This window comes from Mobula hypostoma, chromosome 2, assembly GCF_963921235.1.
Source record: "Mobula hypostoma chromosome 2, sMobHyp1.1, whole genome shotgun sequence".
Lineage (NCBI taxonomy): Eukaryota > Metazoa > Chordata > Chondrichthyes > Myliobatiformes > Myliobatidae > Mobula > Mobula hypostoma.
Window position 1 is genome coordinate 28305994 of NC_086098.1, and position 21959 is coordinate 28327952.

The window sequence follows — 21959 nt, forward strand, 5'->3', positions numbered from 1 at the left end:
AAGAAAGACTGGATGAACTAGGCTTGTACTCGTTGGAATTTAGAAGATTGAGGGTGGATCTGACTGAAACGTATAAAATCCTAAAGGGATTGGACAGGCTAGATGCAGGAAGATTGTTCCCGATGTTGGGGAAGTCCAGAACAAGGGGTCACGGTTTGAGGATAAAGGCAAAGCCTTTTAGGACTGAGATTAGGAAAAACTTCTTTACACAGAGAGTGGTGAATCTGTGGAATTCTCTGCCACAGGAAACAGTTGAGGCCAGTTTATTGACTATATTTAAGAGGGAGTTAGATATGGCCCTTGTGGCTAGGGGGATCAGAGGGTATGGAGGGAAGGCTGGTGCAGGGTTCTGAGTTGGATGATGAGCCATGATCATAATAAATGGCGGTGCAGGCTCGAAGGGCCGAATGGCCTACTCCTGCACCTATTTTCTATGTTTCTATGTTTCTAAAAGGATTTGGGAGTCCTTGTGCAGAATTTCCTGAAGGTTAATTTGCAGGTTGAGTTGGTGGTGAGGAAGGCAAATGCAATGTTAGTGGACTAGAATATAAAAGCAAGGATGTAATGTTGAGGCTTTTATAAGGCACTGGTAAAGCCTCACTTGGAGTATTGTAAGCAGTTTTGGGCCCCTTATCTTAGAAAGGATGTGCCGATATTGGAGAGGATTCAAAGCTGCTGAGAGGGAAATGGATCAGCCATGATGAAATGGTAGAGCAGACTCGATGTGCCAAATGGCCTAATTCTACATAAGACCATAAGATATGGGAGCAGAATTAGGCCATTTGGCCCATTGAGTCTGCTCCGCCATTTCATCATGGCTGATCCATTTTTCCTCTGTGCCTCAATCTCCTGCCTCCCCCTGTATCCCTTATGCTTTGACCAATCAAGAATCTATCAACCTCTGCTTTAAATATGCATAAAGACTTGGCCTCTACAGCTGTCTGTGGCAACAAATTCCCCAGATTTACCACTTTCTGACTAAAGAAATTCCTTCATCTCTATTCTAAAAGGACGCCTCTCTATTCTGAAGCTGTGGCTTCTGGTGTTAGACTCTCCCACCACGGGAAACACCTTCTTCCCACTCTATAAAGGCCTTTCACCATTTGATACATTTTACTGAGATCACCACTCATTCCTCTACATTACAGCGAAAACAGGCCCAGAGCCATCATACGCTGTTCATATGACAGGCCATTTAATTTTCATAAACCTCCTTTGAACCCTCTCCAGTTTCAGCACATCTTTCCTAAGATAAGGGGCCCAAAACTGCTCCCAATACACCAAGTAAGGCCTCACCAATGCTTTATAAAGTCTCAACATTGCATCCTTGCTTTTATATTCTGGTCCTCAGGTATTTCTATTTTCTCTCCATTTAGAAAATAGTCAACCCTATCCTTTTTCCTACCAAAGTGCATGACCATACACTTCCCGACACTGTATACCAGCTGCCATTTCTTTGCCCATTCTCCTAATCTGTCTAAAGTCCTTCTGTAGCCTTTCTACTTCCTTAAAACTACCTACCCTTCCACCTGTCTTCTTATCATCTGCAAACTTTGCAAACATGCCATCAATTCCATCATCCAAATCATTGACATAGAATGTAAGAAGAATTGGTCCCAACACAGACCCCTGTGGAACACCACTAGTCACTGGCAGCCAAACAGAAAAGGCTCCCTTTATTCCCACTCTTTGCCTCCTGCCAGTCAGCCACTGCTTTATCCATGCCAGAAATATCTTTTATGGTCTTATTGCCTATGACAATTGTACTGAAAACAGGAATGTAAGCAATGTAAAACATGAATCATTGAAATACTCTTTACAAAGTAAGCAGATATTATCTGTGATGTGTGATCTGTAAAAAATACTCTTTTCAGAATTGGTACTTTTGAATTCACTTCAGCGTGACTAAGTAAATACACAATGTAGAGCAGTTCCACCATTTTACTGTCCTCATTGAATTTACAACAATTATGACATAAATGTTGATGTTGGAATGACAGCAAGATGATCCACATTTAAACTGAACTCAAGAAAATGCTTTCAGTAATTCGCTGATCCTCCACAGAGTGCTTTATTTACCAGCCTTCTGCAGTTTAGTTCTTAGAATAGAATAACCCAACTAGAATTTCAGGTACTTGAACTTCTTGGAGGGGATAGTCTGGTGAGGTGATAATAGCAGTAAGTTAATGTCGAGAGGAATTTTAACTTTCCCAATATAGACTGGGATTGCTTTAATGTAAGAAACTTGGATGTCGAATTTGTTAAGTACAAGGGAGTTTTATGAGACAAAATATAGCGTCCTACTAGATTTGGTGCAATGTTCAGCGTTTTCTTAAGAACTGAAACTGAGCAGCTGGTGGAAGTGGGGGAACACTACGGTGATAGTTTTAAGCTAGTTATGAAAAGGGGTAGGTTTAATCCTGAAGTCAAGGTCCTAAATTGTGTAAAGGTTGACTTCAATAGCTTAAGAGAGGACCTGGTGAAAATTGACTGAGAGGAGATGTTTGTAGATAAAACAATATCTGATGTGGGAGACTTTTAAAAGAGAGAGTTTGTAGGAGTTTGGGGTCAGCATGTTCCAATAAGAATAAAAGGCAAAGGTGTTATGATTACAGAACCTTTGATGACAAAAGATATTGAAGAACCAAAAAGGAAATTTAATACATGTATAGGCAACTGAATTGAATGAATCTCATAGAAGGTGTCGGAAAGAAATGAATTAGGAGGGCAAAAAGGGGCCATGAAATATCCTTGACAAGTAAGAATTAGAATTCCAGAACATTTCTGTAAATCCCAAACTGTCAGGCTGATCAACACCTCCACCCGTTAATCTACCCCATCACACCCCTAAACAGCACAACTTTGCCATGTCCTGTCAGAGTCACCTTTTATACTGTCACTTTATGTATATACAATACATAAGCTAACTTATGTATTTATGTATACTTATTGTGCTCTTTCTGCTTACGTGGCTTTTCTTATGCTCCTTTAGATCTGGAGTAACAATCATTTTGCTCTCCTTTACACTTGTATACTGAAGAATATCAATAAGCAGTCTTGAATCTTGAAATAGATCAGAAACAAAAAGGTAATCAAGGATAGAGCAGGTTCCCTTATGGACTAAAGGTATGGACTGAGAGCGGTAAGCGTAAAGGAGTTGGGGGCTTGCTGTTCTGGTTAACAACGGATGGTGCAATCCTGGTCATATTATGATCGAGGAACGTGTTTGTAGTCCGGATATTGAACTTTTTGCTGTTGGACTCCGGCCATATTCCACCGAAATACAACACTGGGCGTCATGGGAGGTTGTTCCTGCCTGTGGCCATCGAACTTTGCAGCTCCTCCCATGGAGGGTCAGACACCCTGAGCCAATAGGCTGGTCCTGGACTTATTTCCATTCGGCATAGTTTGCATATTGTTGTTTGATTGTTTGTGGTTTTTGTATTGCTATATTTATGCTCTATTCTTGGTTGGTGCAGCTGTAATGAAACCCAATTTCCCTTGGGATCAATAAAGTATATCTATCTATCTATCTATTTAGGTATGGAGATAGATGATGTGGGCGAGGTCCTACATGAATGGTTCTCATTTGTATTCACCAGGGATAATAACTTGGAAGATATTGAGCTCAGGGAGGGGTATGTCGATGACCTGGTGCATGTCACTATAATATGGAGTAGGTGTTGGAGGTTATGGAATTCATAAAGATTGATAAATCTGCAGGAGAGATTGTATGTGTGTTTTTTTTCCCCTCTAGAGCAAAGGAAACTGAGGGATAATCTGAGAATGGTGTATAAAGAGGTGGGCCACTCTTAGTCTGGCCTCTACCCTTTGACCTGTTTGGCATGGGTGACCCTACAAGCCCTAACTCCAGCCAACATAGCTCTCTGGGTCATGAGGTACACAAGGTTCCAAACTATGATAAGGTTGTAGGCTTCTTGAGGACACCTTTGTATAAAGGGTACCTCAATACCATGATAGGGGTTCATAAACAGAGGGCATAGGTTTAAGGTGATAAAAAGGATCATTGAACAGGATTTGAGGAAATTTTTTTTTTACAGAGATTGAATACATTTCTGAGACACTTAAGTAGGTAAAACAGAAGGTTACAGACAAGTGGAATTAGAACAGATAGTCATAAAGGTTAGCATGGACTTGGTAGGCAGAAGGGCCTGTTTCTGGATGAATCACCTCATCATATCACTTCACAACTACCTGGTTTATATATGAACCCAAGGACTCGCACAGCTACCTGGACTATATAAACCCACGGACTCTCACAGCTACTTGGATTATACCTCTTCCCACCCTGTTACTTGTAAAAATGCTATCCCTTCTCTCAATTCCTCCGTCTGCACTTCATCTGCTCTCAGGATGAGGCTTTTCATTTCAGAACGAAGGAGTTGTCCTCCTCCTTCAAAGAAAGGGGCTTCCCTTCCTCCACCATCAACGCTGCCCTCAACCACATTTCTTCCATTTCATACATGTGTGCTCTCACCCCATCCTCCCACCACCCTACCAGGGATAGGGTTCCTCTTGTCCTCACCTACCACCCCAGCAGCCTCCACGTCCAACGCATAATTCTCCACAACTTCTGCCATCTCCCATAGGATCCTGCCACCAAGCACATCTTTCCCTCCTCCCCACTTTTTGCTTTCTGCAGGGATCGCTCCCTACACGACTCCCTTATACATTTGTCCCTCCCCACTAATCTCCCTCCTTGCAAGCGGAACAAGTGCTACACCTGCCCCTACACCTCTTCCCTCACTACCATTCAGGGCCCCAAACAGACCTTCCACCTGTGAGTCTGTTGGGGTCATATATTGTGTCTGGTGCTCCCAGTGTGGCCGCCTGTATATCGGTGAGACCTGACGTAGATTGGGAGACTGCTTCGCTGAGCACCTACGCTCTGTCCGCCAGAAGAAGTGGGATCTTCCAGTGGCCACCTATTTTAATTTCTCTTCCCATTTCCATTCCCATTGGAATATGTGTATCCATGTCCTCCTCTATTGTCGAGGCCTCACTCAGGTTGGAGGGACAACAACTTATATTCCGGCTGGGTAGCCTCCAAATTGATGGCATGAACTTCAATTTCTTGAACCTCTAGTAATGGCTACCCCCCTCCCTCACCATTCCCCATCCCCTTTTTCCTCCCTCACCTTATCTCTCTTTGCCTGCCCATTGTCTCCCTCTGGTGCTCCTCCCTCCTTCTCTTTCTTCCATGGTGTTCTGTCCTCTCCTATTAGATTCCCCCTTCTCCAGCCCTGTATCTCTTTCACCAATCAACATCCCAGCTCTTCACTTCACCATTCCCCCACCTGGTTTCACCTATCACCGTGTGTTTCTCCCTCTCCTTCTCCTTCTCCTCCTCCCCACCTTTTAACTCTACTCCTCATCTTTTGTTCTCCAGTCCTGCTGAAGGGTCTCGGCCCGAAACGTCATCTGTACTCTTTTCCATCAATGCTGCCCGGCCTGTCAAGTTCCTCCAGCATTTTCTGTGTGTTGCTTGGATTTCCAGCGTCTGCAAATTTTCTCTTATTCATTATAATCGATTAGCTTTCTGGGTGACAATGTCTTTTCACTCTTTTCCAGCTACTCATTCAATCAGACTGATTACTGAAATAATCTCACTAAATAATATCTATCTCAAATTATTTTTATTGTTCTTTTTTTTGTACAGATGTCCCTGATGGGACACAAACAGCAGATGATAAAAGGAAGAGGCCAAAGGTAAAAAAGAGGAAGAAAAATAAATCGGCTGAAGAGAAAGAAGTCAGCAGTCTTCTGGCTGAACTCCCATTTCCAAATGCAGAGATACGGGAAGAATATGGTTGTAAGTTTTGAGCTTAGTATTTATCTGTATTCTGCATTGAAGGGACACATTAGGGTAGACAGTTGAACTCAGTTGCTTGCATAATATGGTGGATACTCTACATTTGAAATTCAGTGCATCAATGTCTGTCTATATTTTCACAAATAGGTGGATACTCTACGTTTAAAATTCAGTGCATCAATGCACTTCTCACAAAATCCCCGCCTTTGTCTGTCTATATTTTCACAAATAGCTTGGAGAAAAATTATAATTTTTCAGCAACAGTAATAGCATTTATGTCTTTTTTATGTGTTAATAATTTATAATTGGTTGCTTTGAGGCAAACAAGCAAGTGGATCTGAATTTGCATTAAGTAGGACATATGGCTGGAACACATATCATTCAGCTTCTTCCTCATGTTTGTAGAGCTGCCTCTAAAATGCATTTATGCATTCTTGAAGAAATTGATGTGCATAGACATGAAATATTATTTAGAAGTCATTATCTAATCCAAAATGAGGTTACATATATTAAAAAAAAACAGATAGAAGTTCTGGAAATAGACTTTAAGTACATCATCAATTAAAGTAAATTCTTACGCATTCAGTACTTTGGATCTGATCTCATTACTGCATGCCGCCCCAGTTAATTAGTTACACAAATGCTTGTTTTATATTCCAGAGCTGCTTCAAGTAATTGCACATTAAGCCAGCCTTTGAAGCTTCCATTATTCTGAATCTGGACCTTTTCCATTTGGGGTGGATTCAGCTCACTGGTGAGCAATGTGCCAAAATTAATTTGTACATATGTGATTGTTCAGAGTCACATGCACAACCTATGATTTCTAGTTGTGGACATTTTGACTGCAGAAGAAATCTAGACTGGCCACAGAAATAAAATTTCATTAATCCGTCTCTGGAAGCTCCATCCAATAATTGTTATGAAGGAATGGAATCCTTTTGTTTTGTACAGATCTCTACTGAATATGTTGCTTTATGTAAGTGGAAGATCATGAATAGCGTTAAACAAATGCAAGTTATATTTTTATTAGCCCAGAGGACAAATAGCATAGAGGTGTAGCATTTAGTTCTAGGGTCTCAAGTTCAATCCTAACTTCAGGTGCAGTCAAAGTGGATTTTGCACATTATCCCTTTCAATGTGTTCATTCCTGCTGACTGCTCTGGTTTTCTCCCACATTCCGAAACCAATTAATTGGCCATCATAAATTGTCCCTTAGTGACAACTACAAAATAATCAAAAGGGAGGAGGGAGTCGATGAGTGGGGAATAAAATGTAGGGCTGCAGAGAAATAAGAGGAGAATAATTGTGACTTATGGGATTGCTCACTTGGAAGGATTAACCTCAAGCTGTTGTAAATCATGCGATCTTAGACAAGTACACAAGCATTCTGAATCACTTATGCCATTGCTTACACTAACTTCTAGTCATATTTTGTCAATGTGCTGAATAAAATGGGATGGAATGCAAATGTGAATCAAACTCTCAGGTGGAATTCTTCAATTACTTCTTTCACTTTTAGTCACATTAATCTGTTTTGGTACTGTTAGCTGAGTGAGGAATGTTGGTTTGGAAAACAGGAGTGTTGTTCTACTTATCAACGTTCATGTCAACCTGTGGGAAGCTAATGCCTGTTTTGAAAAATAGATTTGCTAATAATACCTGTTCAGTTCTCTAGTGTTCAAAACCCGTTCCTCTGTTGACATACAAGGTGTGTATACTCTCAGTGGACACTTTATTAGGTACACCTATTAATCTGTTCTTTCATGCATATATCTTATCAGCTAATCACATGGCAGCAACTCAATGCATAAGAGCATGCAGACATGGTCAAGAGATTCAGTTTTATTATGACCCAACTTAAGAAGGCAGGAAAAATGTGGTTTACAGTTGCAAGAAAAAGTTTGTGAACCCTTTGCAATTATCTGATTTTCTGCATTTATTACTCATAAGATGTGACCCGCTACCACAGCCACGTCTCCTTCCTGGGAACGTGTCTCCACCGCCACCTGTTACTGCAGAGATTTCTGCTCCGGTTCCAGGCCTCCCAGTTCAGGCCCAGCGAGGATCCCAGGTACCTCCGTTTCATTGACGGCTGCTCCCGCTGGATTCTCCGCACCACGCTTGCTGCCATGCGAAGATACCTACGGGCCCTGTCTCTCTCTCTGCCACCACTCCGGGCCACGCTCTCCACCGTCTGCCATGGACCTCTCCTACACTTCATTCTCCGCCAGTTTCACACCTCCAATCGCCGTTTCTTCTCCTTCCTCGCGTCCAAGAAGAACCACAAGCTCGTCCACCTGGAGCCCATGGCGGCGACCGGCTCCAGCCGGACCCTGACCCCCTCGGACCTCGACTTCTCAGGCCTTCGGCAGGCCGAAGACCCTTCCGCCTCTGACTCTGACCCCGACTGGAACCACCGCCTCCCGGACATGGGCAGCAGCCCCCGGCGGGCCATGGACTAACTTGCCTCCGACTCCGACCTCAGTTCTGGGGCCCTGCAGGCTACAGGCTCCGCTACTCCCAGCTCCGGATCCAGCTCGGACTGAGGTCCCGACCCTCTCCAGACCAGGACCTCTCTTACTGCCGCTGGGTCCTACCGCCCGTCTGATTCTCCCACTACCCTCTTTCCTTCCTGTGACTCCCAACCTTCCCTCTACCCCTCATTGCCCCTCCATTTCTCTGATCCCTCGTCCTCCCCTAACCCCACTCTCTCTGAATATCCCAACACCCCTGTCCCTCCTGAGACCTCCCACTCTTCACCCTCCTCTGACCCGAGCCCTAACCCTTGCCGTGTCTTCACCATCCCCTCTGACTTTTCCCTCTCTGAGGCAGAACGTTCTGTCCTTAGCAAGGGTCTCTCTTTTGTCCCCCTCCGTCCACACCTCAGTGAGTTCCGTGCCCGCCATGATGCTGAACTCTTCTTCTGTCACTTACGTTTCCAAGCCTAATTCTTTGGCAAGGATTCCCTTCCTCCTACTGATGACCCCTTCTCCTGTCTTCAACCCTCCTCCTCCTCCTGGACACCCCGCCTAGACCTTCTACCAGCAGTCGATCTTTTCATCTCCTACTGTCGCCAAGACATCAACCATCTCAACTTCACCACTCCTCTCTCCTGTTCCAACCTCACTCCCTCTGAACGCACTGCCCTCCACTCTCTCCACACTAATCCCAACCTCACCATCAAACCCGCTGACAAAGGTGGTGCCGTAGTAGTCTGGCGGATGGACCTCTACCTCACTGAGGCCAAACGACAGCTCTCTGACACCTCCTCTTACTTACCCCTGGAACAGGACCCCACCAAAAAACATCAAACCATTGTCTCCCGCACCATCACCACCCTTATCAACTCCAGAGACCTTCCATCCTCAGCCGCTGAACTCATAATTCCCACACCACGTACCGCTCGGTTTTACCTCCTCCCCAAGAGCCACAAGCCTGACTGTCCCGGTAGACCCATAGTTTCTGCCTGCTCCTGTCCCACCAAACTTGTATCTGCCTACCTGGACTCCATTTTGTCACCCATAGTTCAGTCCCTCCCCACCTACATCCGGGATACATCCCATGCCCTCCACCTCTTCTGATAAAGTTTAAGGGAATGGGGGATTCTCAAGATTCCTGTAAACAACGGATTCAGTACTGATTATGTCTGTGACTGCAGTGTGTTTGAATAATGTCTTACAGCTGCTTTCTTTGGAGCAAGATAAGGGTTAAAGTTCGCCCAGATCCACATTAGATGTCTCTGGGCATTTCATACCTTTTGATTTTGACAAAAAGCAGTACCTGATGGAAATTAGACAGAACATTCCTTTCTTAATTAAAGCACAAATTTGACGGATGTTCTTATCTTTGTAATTAAGTTGTGGCTCCAACAAACCAGGTAGGACATTCTTTTCTTTAATTAAGGTGGCAAGAGTGTCTAACAAATTGATTGTACTTATCCATTGACTTGGCCGGAATAGTTATCAAACTGATTGTTCTCTGTGTCAATAGTCCATTGACTTGACCGGAATGGTTATCAAACTGATTATTCTTTTGTATCGGTGGCCATATAACTTCTGACAATTCTGACATCGGGCAGTGAACTTGTAGAACCGCCGGGGAGATGAGAAAGGGTCTCTCCCTGATGTCGGGTCCAAGTTCACTCGCCGGCTGAGCTCGAAGAAATATATGGGTGAAAAGATAAGTAACAATCTTTTTGTGCTGTTGTTATTTGATCCAGCAAAGTTACGTTTACACTTCAATAACTTACAGTTCCCCGGTCCCGACCGCTTCATTTTCACTATGGATGTCCAATCCTTATACACCTCCATTCCCCACCAAGAAGGCCTCAAAGCCCTCTGCTACTTTCTGGATAATAGACCTCACCAGTTCCCCACCACCACTACCCTCCTCCGGTTGGCGGAACTGGTACTCACATTTAATAACTTCTCCTTTGGCTCTTCCCACTTTCTTCAGACTAAGGGTGTAGCTATGGGAACTCGCATGGGCCCCAGCTATGCCTGCCTCTTCGTTGGTTATGTGGAACAGTCTGTACTCCAAACCTATTCTGGTACTGCTCACCAACTTTTCCTTTGGTACATTGACGACTACATTGGTGCTGCTTCCTGCACCCATGCTGAGGTCGTCAATTTCATTGACTTTACTTCAAACTTCCACCCAACCCTCAAAATTCACTTGGTCTATCTCGGACGCTTCTCTCCCCTTTCTTGATCTCTCGGTCTCCATCTCTGGAGACAGACTGTCCACTGACATCTTCTACAAGCCCACTGACTCTCATAACTACCTCGCTATACCTCTTCTCACCCTGCCACATGCAAAAATGCCATTCCCTATTCCCAGTTCCTCCGTCTCCGCAACATCTGCTCCCAGGATGAGGCTTTCCGTTCCAGGACATCTCAAATGTCCTCTTTCTTTAAGGATCGTGGTTTCCCTTCTGCCATCATCAATGATGCCCTCGCCCACATCTCCTCCATTTCCTGCACTTCGGCCCTCACCCCATCCTCCCGCCACCACAACAGGGACAGAGTTCCCCTTGTCCTCACCTACCACCACACTAGCCTCTGGATCCAGCACATTATCCTCTGCAACTTCTGCCACCTTCAACAGGACCCCACCACTAAACACATCTTTCTCTCTCCACCCCTCTCCGCTTTCCGCAGGGATCAGTCCCTCCGCGACTCCCTGGTCCACACGCCCCTCCCCACAGATCTCCCACCCGGCACTTATCCCTGTAAGCGCAAGTGCTACACCTGTCCCTACACCTCCTCTCTTGCCACCATTCAGGGCCCCAAACAGTCCTTCCAGTCCTTCACTTGTGAGTCTGTTGGGGTCATCTATTGTGGGCCATATCCACTACTTTTTGTAGGATTTTCTGTTCAAGGGCATTCGTGTTTGAGACGTCATGCCGTATCTTTGCAAACTCCTAAGGAAGTAGAGGTGCTGTTGTGCTTTCTTCATAATTGCACTTAAGTGCTGGGCCCAGGACAGGTCCTCTGAAATGATAACACCAAGGAATTTAAGGTTGCTGACCCTCTGGTCCCACCACCTGAAGTCAATAATCAGATCCTTGGTCTTGCTGGCGTTGAGTGAGAGATTGTTGCTCTGACCACTTAGCCAGATTTGCAATCTCCCTCCTATGTGCTGATTTGCCACCATCTTTAATTGGGCTTGTGACTGTGGTGTTATCAGCAAACATCAATATGGCATAAGACCACAAAGACATAGGAGCAGAATTAGGCTATTCAGCCCATCGATTCTGCTCTGCTATTCCATCATGACTGATCCCGGATCCCACTCAACCCCATACACCTGCCTTCCCACCATATCCTTTGTTGCCCTGACCGATCAGGAAATGATTAACTTCCGCCTTAGATATACCCATGGACTTGGCCTCCACTGCAGTCTGTGGCAGAGCATTCCACAGATTCACTACTCTCTGGCTAACAAAAGTTCCTCCTCTTACCTCTGTTCTAAAGGGTCACCTCTCAATTTTGAGGCTGTGCCCTCTAGTTCTGGATATCCCCACCATAGGAAACATCCTCTCCACATTCGCCCTATCTAGTCCTTTCAACATTCGGTAGCTTTCAATGAAATCCCCACACATTCTTTTAAATTCAAGTAAGTACAGGCGCACTGCTGCCAAAAGCTACTCGTATGTTAACCTCTTCATTCTCGGAATCATCCTCATTGTATCTGGATTTCTCGTAACTTCCTTGGTCACCAGACTTCCATGCCTCTGATCTGGCCCTCAGAAGATTGCAGATCTCATAGTTCATCCGTGGCTTCTGGTTGGGGAAGACTCAGAATGATTTTGTGGGGACACACTCCTCTATGACATTATTTATAAAATCCGTGACAACCATTGTGTGATCATTCAGATCTGCAGATGTGTCCTTGAATATGGCCCAGTCCACCGACTCGAAGCAATCCTTTAGCCGCTCCACTGCCTCTTGTGACCACATAGGCAGAAATGAAATGAATGATCAGAGCGTTAAGTAAATAGACCAAAAAAACCCCAAAAATGCTGGTAGTACCCAGAAAGTCAAGCAGCAGCTACAAATAAAGTACTCCATTCCTCTCATTCCCCTTCTATCCAATCTTGCTTCGCTGTTTGACTCATTCATCTAAAATTGTGTAAAAGAGATGTTTCTATTACTATACATTCTTAGATACACTCAGACCTCGTATTGATGTTACCCTGCATAGCACCGATTTATTGCAATGCGGTTATTCAATTCTTTATTGAAATTTTTCCAAATGACAAAAATTCATTCCAAACAACACTTAAAACTTCTCCAGTGCAGCTGCCATTACAGTACACATTCAATCAGCCAATGAGAGCGCTTTACGTGCGCCCTGAGCAACTCATAGTCAGAAACGTATTAGCTCACACTCTTTCTCCCCCACGTGTGTAAACTTTCTTGCTCTCTCACCAATTTATTCCATTTCTTTCACCCATAATGTCTGGAAAACAGCCTGCAACTTCCAGTGGGGGTGGTACATCTAAGATGTCTAGAAAAAGCTTTAGCATGGATATGAAACTAAGTGATATGGCGTTTGGAAGCTGGTGAGCGTCAGGTTGATATTGGTGCCCCTTTGAAATTGGCTACATCAACAATCAGAGCAATTATAAAAAATGCAGACAAGATAAAGGCTTCTGCAATGATAACCTCAAAATTATCACCTACGAAGTTGACTCGTTCAAGGAGCCATTTGTTTGAAAAAATTGAAAATCGGATGACCAAACACAAAGAAACATGCCTCTAAGCCAGCTGGTAATAATGGAAAAGACAAGAAGCATCTTCCATCAAGTTCAAGAAGAAGATACGTCAGTAACACTCCCAGGCAGCAGAGGTTGGTTTGATAGATTTAAATAGCCCAGTAAACTCCATAGCATACATATCTCAGGTGAAGCGCCTAGTGCAGACAGCAAGGCAGTCCTGTATTTTCCTACAACACTGAAGGCCATAATCAAAAAGGATGATTATCCTCCTGAGCTTGTCTTCAATGTGGATGAAACGGGCCTATTTTGGAAAAGAATGCCTTCTCGTACTTTTATCTCCTGAGAAGAGAAACGTGCATCTGGGTTCAATGCTGCAAAGGACTGGTTAACTCTCTTGCCAGAGGGCAATGCTAAAGGCGACTTTAAGTTAAAGCTGATGATTGTGTATCACTCTGAAATGCTACGAGCAGTGAAAGGCATTTTAAAGTCAAGTCTATTAGTGATTTGGAAATCAAACAAGAAAGCCTGGGTGACCATTGATGTTTTCCAAATTTGGTTTGTTTCGCATTTTTGTCCAGTAGTGAAGCAGTAGCAGTATTGTGAGGAGCATGACCTTGAACCTAAAGCATTGTTGGTGCTGGATAATGCCCCAAGCCACCCTGAGAATCCTGACATGCTTTGGACCTGCATTCCTGTAGAAGTGGTTTACCTTGCACCCAATACCACTTCATTACTTCATCCAATGGATCACGGAGTATTATCACATTTTGAAGTCTACTGCCTTCATTGCATACTCAAGCAACTTGTAGAGGAAATGATAGGTCAAGACAAACAATCCATCAGGCAATAATCCATCAAGCAATTTTGGAAAAAACTACAATGTCATGAAAGCTGTAGACAATATTAGAGCAGCCTGGGATGAAGTAACTTCAAACTGCATGAATGGAGTGTGGAAAAAGCTATAGTCAGAAGCATGCAATGACATCTGAGGATTTCAGGCAGAACTAGTCATCCAATCATGGTTGAACTGGCCATTGAAGTGGGATTAGAGGATGTTAATGATGGTGATGTTGAAGAGTTATTGCATTCACATGGTGAGAGCCTAAATAATGAAGAGCTTTGAGAATTAGCACGGCAGCACATCCTGGGTGAATCTGAGGACATGGATGGAGAAGAGGAAACACCAGCAAGAAACCTCACCACAAAATTCCTCTGCACCACCGTCACCACAATCACACAAATCATGGGCCAGTTCGTCGATAATGACCCTGACTGACATTGACATTGAAGACAAGCTCAGGAGGAAGCAGTAAGGCAAAGAGACGTGTTTTCGACATGAGTTCTGCTACCAAGAGCTGCTTCATGAGAGGAAACTAGGAAAGGCAGCCAAATCTTGACGCCTACTTGAAGAAGAAGCCAAAGTTAGAGGAGGACCCACAGCCTTGTTCCCCCTCTAAGGTGTAACCACTGCTGTTGCGATATGTTGCTGCTCCACTGATGTACAGGTTAGGCCTATTTATGTGTTTGTTACTACACAAATTACTGAGTATACATAAAATAATAGATCATATATTGTAGTGTTATAATGTAGTGTTATAGTGCTGATTTACATAGCGCCCCACCTCCAACGAACCCTTTCTCAGTACTAAGCGGGATCTGTGTGTAGTTTTCAATTAACCGGTGATACTCAAGTTTAATTATACATCAGAGGATTCTGTTACATATGTTCTATGGAATAAATTGTAATACAGGGGTTCCTAACTTTCTTATGCCATGGACCCCTGTCGTTAACCAAGGAGTCTGTGGATACCAGGTTGGAAACCCCTGTTGTGGTAAATTATGGCTTAAATCCTTACAATTGATGTTGAAGCAAATACACTTTGAAATTGACTTTGTGTTTCCCTTTTGATTTTTGTTTTCAGTCACTAAAGCCCCTGTAAAGAATTCAAAGAAAAAGAGAAAGCGTACTTTAGGTGGTGAGACTGATGAAGACGCGGGTCAAATAAAGAAAAAAAAAGTTCATCCAAATTACTTTGTATCTATTCCAATAACCAACCCAAAGGTAATAATTTTATATCATAACTGATTTGTTTTACAAAAGATACACAGGACGTTTAAGATCACAAAGTCAGTAGTCTCGACTTTCCGCATGTTTCGTTGTATAGAGTTGAGAATGGATGTTTATTTGTTTTCCACCAGAGGGTTTAATTTTAAAGCAAATCCTTATCAAAAGGTGATTATAAAATTCACAAATACATTTATATTCACTTCAAAGAGAACAATACACAGTAACCACATCATGTGAATGATAAAAGTGAGGCACAGAACAACACATGACATTTTCAAATTTTGGGATTGGTCAAATGATCAAGAATAGTCTGCTTTGGTTCCATGTAATCCTGTTATTTTAGGGATTTGTGTACAACTACTTCTGACATGCACATTTTTACTTATTACATCCTCTTTAATGAGTTCTGTTAGGATATATTTTGTTCTCTGGTGTTGTAGCGTGGATGAAATTACCGGAGAGACAGAGTCACTGGTAGATACAAAGCAGCTTCTTTATTCGACACAGCAAGGTACAGCAGGTATCTACATACCGAAACGCTTTCCGCAGAAAGGTCTGCTAGCTAAAATGTGGGCTCGATATTTATATGCTAAACACAAAGGCAATCGCCACTTAAAAAGTTACAGACAATGCTTCCTTTTGAAGTTACATACAAACATCACACCTTCAGATTTCATCCTTTCCTTCTGATGCCAGCATGTCTGTGTTGGTATCCACAGCCTTTAGTTCAATCCACAATACATTTATTTGGCATTTTACGTGCTAACATAGAAGACAATTAATATTTATAATGTATAGTCAAGACGGTCTTCGAAACTACAGCATCAGGCACCAGAAGCATCTGGTATTTACACCTTTTAGGAAGCCCATTGTGGTGGACTCAATCCACAGTTCTTTGTCAAACAGTTAAAATACAAGTCTGATGGCCAAAGTCATTTAAGTGTAAACAAATCATCTATCCAAAAAGAAATCCACTCTAACATCTGGGATAAGAATTTTAATAATCACAGTAAACGTACTGCTAATTTCAGGGTTTCAGAAGTTACTAATGTTAGTGCTTTTAATATCAAACTCTAATGGGAGATCTTTTTGACCAATTTCAAAGCTGTTTTAATATCATAAACGTGTACCAATTTAAAAAAAAGTTTTCCCAGCTTGTCAAACTCATTTTGGTGTAATGTTGGGCTATTAATCAAAATCAAATGGACAAATTCTGTTTTCAATCATGTTTTGCATATTGCATGTTTTAAAATCAATACAGACAAGATAATGATTCATGCTATTAAAAATATTGGATTCCTGGCAAAGCATAGATTTCTACCTGTACCTCTCTTCCCATTTCAAAGATACACAGATGTCCTTAAGAAATCAGGAAGGCTAAATGAAGGCATGAAGTTGCTCTAGCAGACAAGGTGAAGGAGAATCCTGAGGGATTCTACAGATATGCTATGACCAGAAGTAAAAGTTCTGTAATTGTTTTGTCTTCCCTGTTTATTCTCAGCCTGCAGATAGGATTCTTCTTCTTTTTGGATATCACCATACATTCTGTCTTTTTGCAATTGATAGATAGACCCATATTTGCACTTTCTTCAACAATTATATCAATTAAGTTTTGTAGTTCTTCCTCCGTACTTGCAATTAACACGCTGTCATCTGCATATCTGAAATTATTGATGTTCTTACTGCCAACTTTGATTCCCAAGATGTCTCTTATTTTTTGTAATATTGTTTCACTGTACACATTAAATAAAACAGGGGAGAAAACACACCCTTGCCTCTCTTGATTTTCGTAAACTGCCTCACTTCTCCATCTATTCTTACAGCGGCAGTTTGTTCCCCGTACAGATTTCTGATTAGGCAGAGGTCTTTTGAATCCAGATCTAGAGTTTCCTGTAATAGTTCAAATAACTTACTGTGTTTCACTTTATCAAATGCTTTTATGTAGTCGATAAAACAAACAAACAAATCTTTTTGCACTTGAATAGCTCGTTCTGATAGTATCCTTAACATCAATATTCTTATCATTCAAGATTCAAACTATTGACATTCTAACCGTACATCAGCTCTGCAGGGCAGAATGAGACAGTGTTTCTCAGGAGCAGTGCAATCATAACATAACAAACGCAACACTAAGTAATAAACTTAACAATCGATAGTAAAACACAACAGCCACATGTCAGTTAAAATCAAGTTATAAGTGTCCTGTGCAAGTTAAAAGTGTCCAAAGCAGAGTCATGTAGAGCAGCTATTTAGCAGTCTGACGGCCTGTGGGAGGAAGCTGTTTAGTAGTATTGTGGTTTTAGTTTTGATGCTCCTGTAACGTTTGCCTGATGGCAGAAGAACAAACAGTTCATGGAGAGGATGTGAGGGGTCTTTAATGATGTATTGTGTCTTCTGGAGCATCGAAGCTCAAAGCTTATGGGTTTGGACGGGGCAGAGTTTGTTAAGTGTGTCCAGGACGGATTCCTGTCACGGTTTGTTGACAGGCCGACTAGGGGGATTCCCATACTAGATCTAGTATTAGGTAATGAACCGGGTCAGGTCACAGATCTCTCAGTGGGTGAGCATCTGGGGGACAGTGACCACTGCTCCCTGGCCTTTAGCATTATCATGGAAAAGGATAGAATCAGAGAGGACAGGAAAATTTTTAATTGGGGAAGGGCAAATTATGAGGCTATAAGGCTGGAACTTGCGGGTGTGAATTGGGATGGTGTTTTTGCAGGGAAATGTACTATAGGCATGTGGTCGATGTTGAGGGATCCCTTGCAGGATGTTAGGGATAAATTTGTCCCGGTGAGGAAGATAAAGAATGGTAGGGTGAAGGAACCATGGGTGACAAGTGAGGCGGAAAATCTAGTCAGGTGGAAGAAGGCAGCATACATGAGGTTTAGGAAGCAAGGATCAGATGGGTCTATTGAGGAATATAGGGAAGCAAGAAAGGAGCTTAAGAGGGGGCTGAGAAGAGCAAGAAGGCATGGGAAGGCCTTGGTGAGTAGGGTAAAGGAAAACCCCAAAGCATTCTTCAATTATGTGAAGAAAAAGATGACAGGAGTGAAGGTAGGACCAATTAGAGATAAAGGTGGGAAGATGTGCCTGGAGGCTGTGGAAGTGAGCAAGGTCCTCAATGAATACTTCTCTTCGGTATTCACCAATGAGAGGGAACTTGATGATGGTGAGGACAATATGAGTAAGGTTGATGTTCTGGAGCATGTTGATATTAAGGGAGAGGAGGTGTTGGAGTTGTTAAAATACATTAGGATGGATAAGTCCCCGAGGCCTGACAGAATATTCCCCAGGCTGCTCCACGAGGCGAGGGAAGAGATTGCCATGCCTCTGGCTAGGATATTTATGTCCTCGTTGTCTACGGGAATGGTACCGGAGGATTGGAGGGAGGCGAATGTTGTCCCCTTGTTCAAAAAAGGTAGTAGGGATAGTCCGGGTAATTATAGACCAGTGAGCCTTACGTCTGTGGTGGGAAAGCTGTTGGAAAAGATTCTTAGAGATAAGGATCTATGGGCATTTAGAGAATCATGGTCTGATCAGGGACAGTCAGCATGGCTTTGTGAAGGGCAGATCATGTCTAACAAGCCTGATAGAGTTCTTTGAGGGGATGACCAGGCATATAGATGTGGGTAGGCCAGTGATGTTGTGGGGATGGAACTGGACTCTCTCACGGTGGTGTCTGAAAAGAGGGTGCTGTCTAAGTTGCATGCCATAATCGACAATGTCTCCCATCCACTACATAATGTACTGGGTGGGCACAGGAGTACGTTCAGCCAGAGACTCATTCCACCGAGCTGCAAAACAGAGCGTCATAGGAAATCATTCCTGCCTGTGGCCATCAAACTTTACAACTCCTCTCTTGGAGGGTCAGACACCCTGAGCCAGTAGGCTGGTCCTGGACTTATTTAATAATTTACTGGCATAATTTACATATTACTATTTAACTAGTTATGGTTTTATTACTGTTTATTATTTATGATGCAACTGTAACGAAACTAATTTCCCCCGGGATCAATAAAGTATGACTATGACTATGACTCTGTAGTGCAGCGGATGTGATCTACATGGATTTTAGTAAGGCATTTGACAAGGTTCCACACGGTAGGCTTATTCAGAAAGTCAGAAGGCATGGGATCCAGGGAAGTTTGGCCAGGTGGATTCAGGAATGGCTTGCCTGCAGAAGGCAGAGGGTCGTGGTGGAGGGAGTACATGCGGATTGGAGGGTTGTGACTAGTGGTGTCCCACAAGGATCGGTTCTGGGACCTCAACTTTTCGTGATTTTTATTAACGACCTGGATATGGGGAGTAGAAGGGTGGGTTGGCAAGTTGGCAGATGACACAAGGGTTGGTGGTGTTGTAGATAGTGTAGAGGATTGTGGAAGATTGCAGAGAGACATTGATAGGATGCAGAAGTGGGCTGAGAAGTAGCAGATGGAGTTCAACCCAGAGAAGTGTGAGGTGATGCACTTTAGAAGGACAAGCTCCAAGGCAGAGTACAAAGTATATGGCAAGATACTTGGTAGTGTGGAGGAGCAGAGGGATCTTGTGGTACATGTACACAGATCCCTGAAAGTTGCTTTACAGGTAGATAGGGTAGTTAAGAAAGCTTATGGGGTGTTAGGTTTCATAAGTCAAAGGATAGAGTTTAAGAGTCGCGATGTAATGATGCAGCTCTATAAAACTCTGGTTAGGCCACATTTGGAGTACTATGTCCACTTCTGGTCACCTCACTATTGGAAGGATGTGGAAGCATTGGAAAGGGTACAGAGGAGATTTACCAGGATGCTGCCTGGTTTAGAGAGTATGGATTATGATCAGAGATTAAGGGAGCTAGGGCTTTACTCTTTGGAGAGAAGGAGGATGAGAGGAGACATGATAGAGGTGTACAAGATAATAAGAGGAATAGGTAGAGTGGATAGCCAGGGTACCACTGCTCAATACAAGAGGACATGGGTTTAAGGTAAGGGGCGGGAAGTTCAAAGGGGATATTAGAGGAAGGTTTTTTACTAGAGAGTGGTTGGTGCGTGGAATGCACTGCCTGAGTCAGTGGTGGAGGCAGATACACTAGTGAAGTTTAAGAGACTACTAGACAGGTATATGGAGGAATCTAAGGTGGGGGCTTATATGGGAGGCAGGGTTTGAGGGTCAGCACAACATTGTGGGCCGAAGGGCCTGTACTGTGCTGTACTATTCTATGTTCTATAATATTGCGTTTCTTGTACCTTTGTCTTTCATAAAACCACATTGTTCTTTACCTATTTTAGCTTGTATCTTACTTTTAGCTCTTGTCGTCAAAGTTCTTATAAGTATCTTGGTGATATGACTCATTAAACTTATGGTCTTATGTAATTCACATTCTGTTGCTCCAGGTTTCTTAGGAAGAATGATAAATACTGATTTTTTTCATCTCTTATGGTATTATTCCAATTTCATAAATGTCATTGATTAAATCAGTAAGTTTTTCAATTCCATAATCTTCAAGGGCGATAATTGGTTCTGTTGCTAATTCATCAGTACCTGCTGCCTTTCTTTTCTGCATCTTATTTATTGCATTACGAACTTCAGATTTTAAAATACTTGGACCTTCAATGTTTTTCTTAATTTGTGTTTTTTTGCCTTGATTGTCTTCAAACAATTCCTGAATATATTCAGTCCATCTGTTCATAATCTCATCATTTTCCATAATACAAACATAGTACCGTGCTTTGCTTTCAAACATCCACCTGAAGAACAGAGGAGCTTTTTACCAGTGATATTCTTGATTTGTTGATGTACCCTTTTTGGATCAGTAATAGGGATTCTTTCTATTTGCTCACATTCCTGGTTTAACTATTCTTCTTTGGCTTTTTGACATAAGCTTTTAGCGGTGGTTTGCTATTGCCTTCCATTGGGCGAACTAAAGAAATCGCCATTTCTCTTCCCAAATGTTCATCCACCTGTACTATAACCATTGACATTTGGGGTCCTAGCTCATCCGCCTTCTCTGACATAAGTTCAGTTACTGAACCTGCCGGATCTGTAGTAATCCTGAGATCACAACCTTGGAGGTCCTGCCCGTTAACTTAGCACCTAACTCCCTGAACTCCCTTCCAGAACCTCCCTATGCAAAAAAAGTATTTATTTTAAATTTCAATGGCTTCTTTCTGTCATATTGATCTATTCAATATTTTAATCCTTTGTAAGGAAGTCACATCAAACAAAGACTGAAGTAAGTTTCCAGTAACAATGATTGTAATTCAGAGAAATGCCCAATGCAAATATGGGAAAGTGGTGCTGGAGTGCAGGCAGTAGAGATTAGTTAGCCATTTACTTCCTAATTTAATTGGTGTTGCACAACATTGTGAGTCAGTAGGGGCTGTTCCTGTGCTGTACTGGTCTATGTCCCGTGTTCTAATGAAGTGAGACTCACTGTGAGGCCTCCCTGATAAGCTGTCTGCTTCCTCTTCCCACCAGTAACTCGCATCCACTCCATCTGCACTTCCCTGTTCCAATCAACACACCAAAACACAAGCTGACCGTCTTAGAATCAGGATCAGAATCTGCTTTATTATAACTGACATATATGGCAGGTTCAATGTTGTCGTTTAAAGTTAAATTGGATAGATATATGGACAGGAAAGGAATGGAGGGTTATGCGCTGAGTGCAGGTCGGTGGGACTAGGTGAGAGTAGCGTTTGGCACGGACTAGAAGGGCCGAGCTGGCCTGTTTCCATGCTGTAATGGTTATATGCTTATATCTGTCGTTTGCCTTCGCTTGAATCCTGAGCAGGAACCCTTGCAGGTGCTACTGTTCTGGGTCAGAGTGGCCCTGGGAGCAATGAATGACTAAGGGG

General features: G+C 42.9%; 1 protein-coding gene across 2 annotated transcripts in view; it reads left to right on the plus strand.

Moving 5' to 3' along the window:
* LOC134338696 (A-kinase anchor protein 7) overlaps positions 1–21959 on the plus strand; it is a 216648-nt gene that overhangs the window by 25399 nt on the left and 169290 nt on the right. For both annotated transcript variants that reach the window (XM_063034748.1, XM_063034739.1), the window contains exons 2-3: positions 5681–5833; positions 14978–15117. In XM_063034748.1, coding sequence (XP_062890818.1) covers positions 5681–5833; positions 14978–15117 — 293 coding nt within the window. The remainder of the gene's footprint in view (positions 1–5680; positions 5834–14977; positions 15118–21959) is intronic.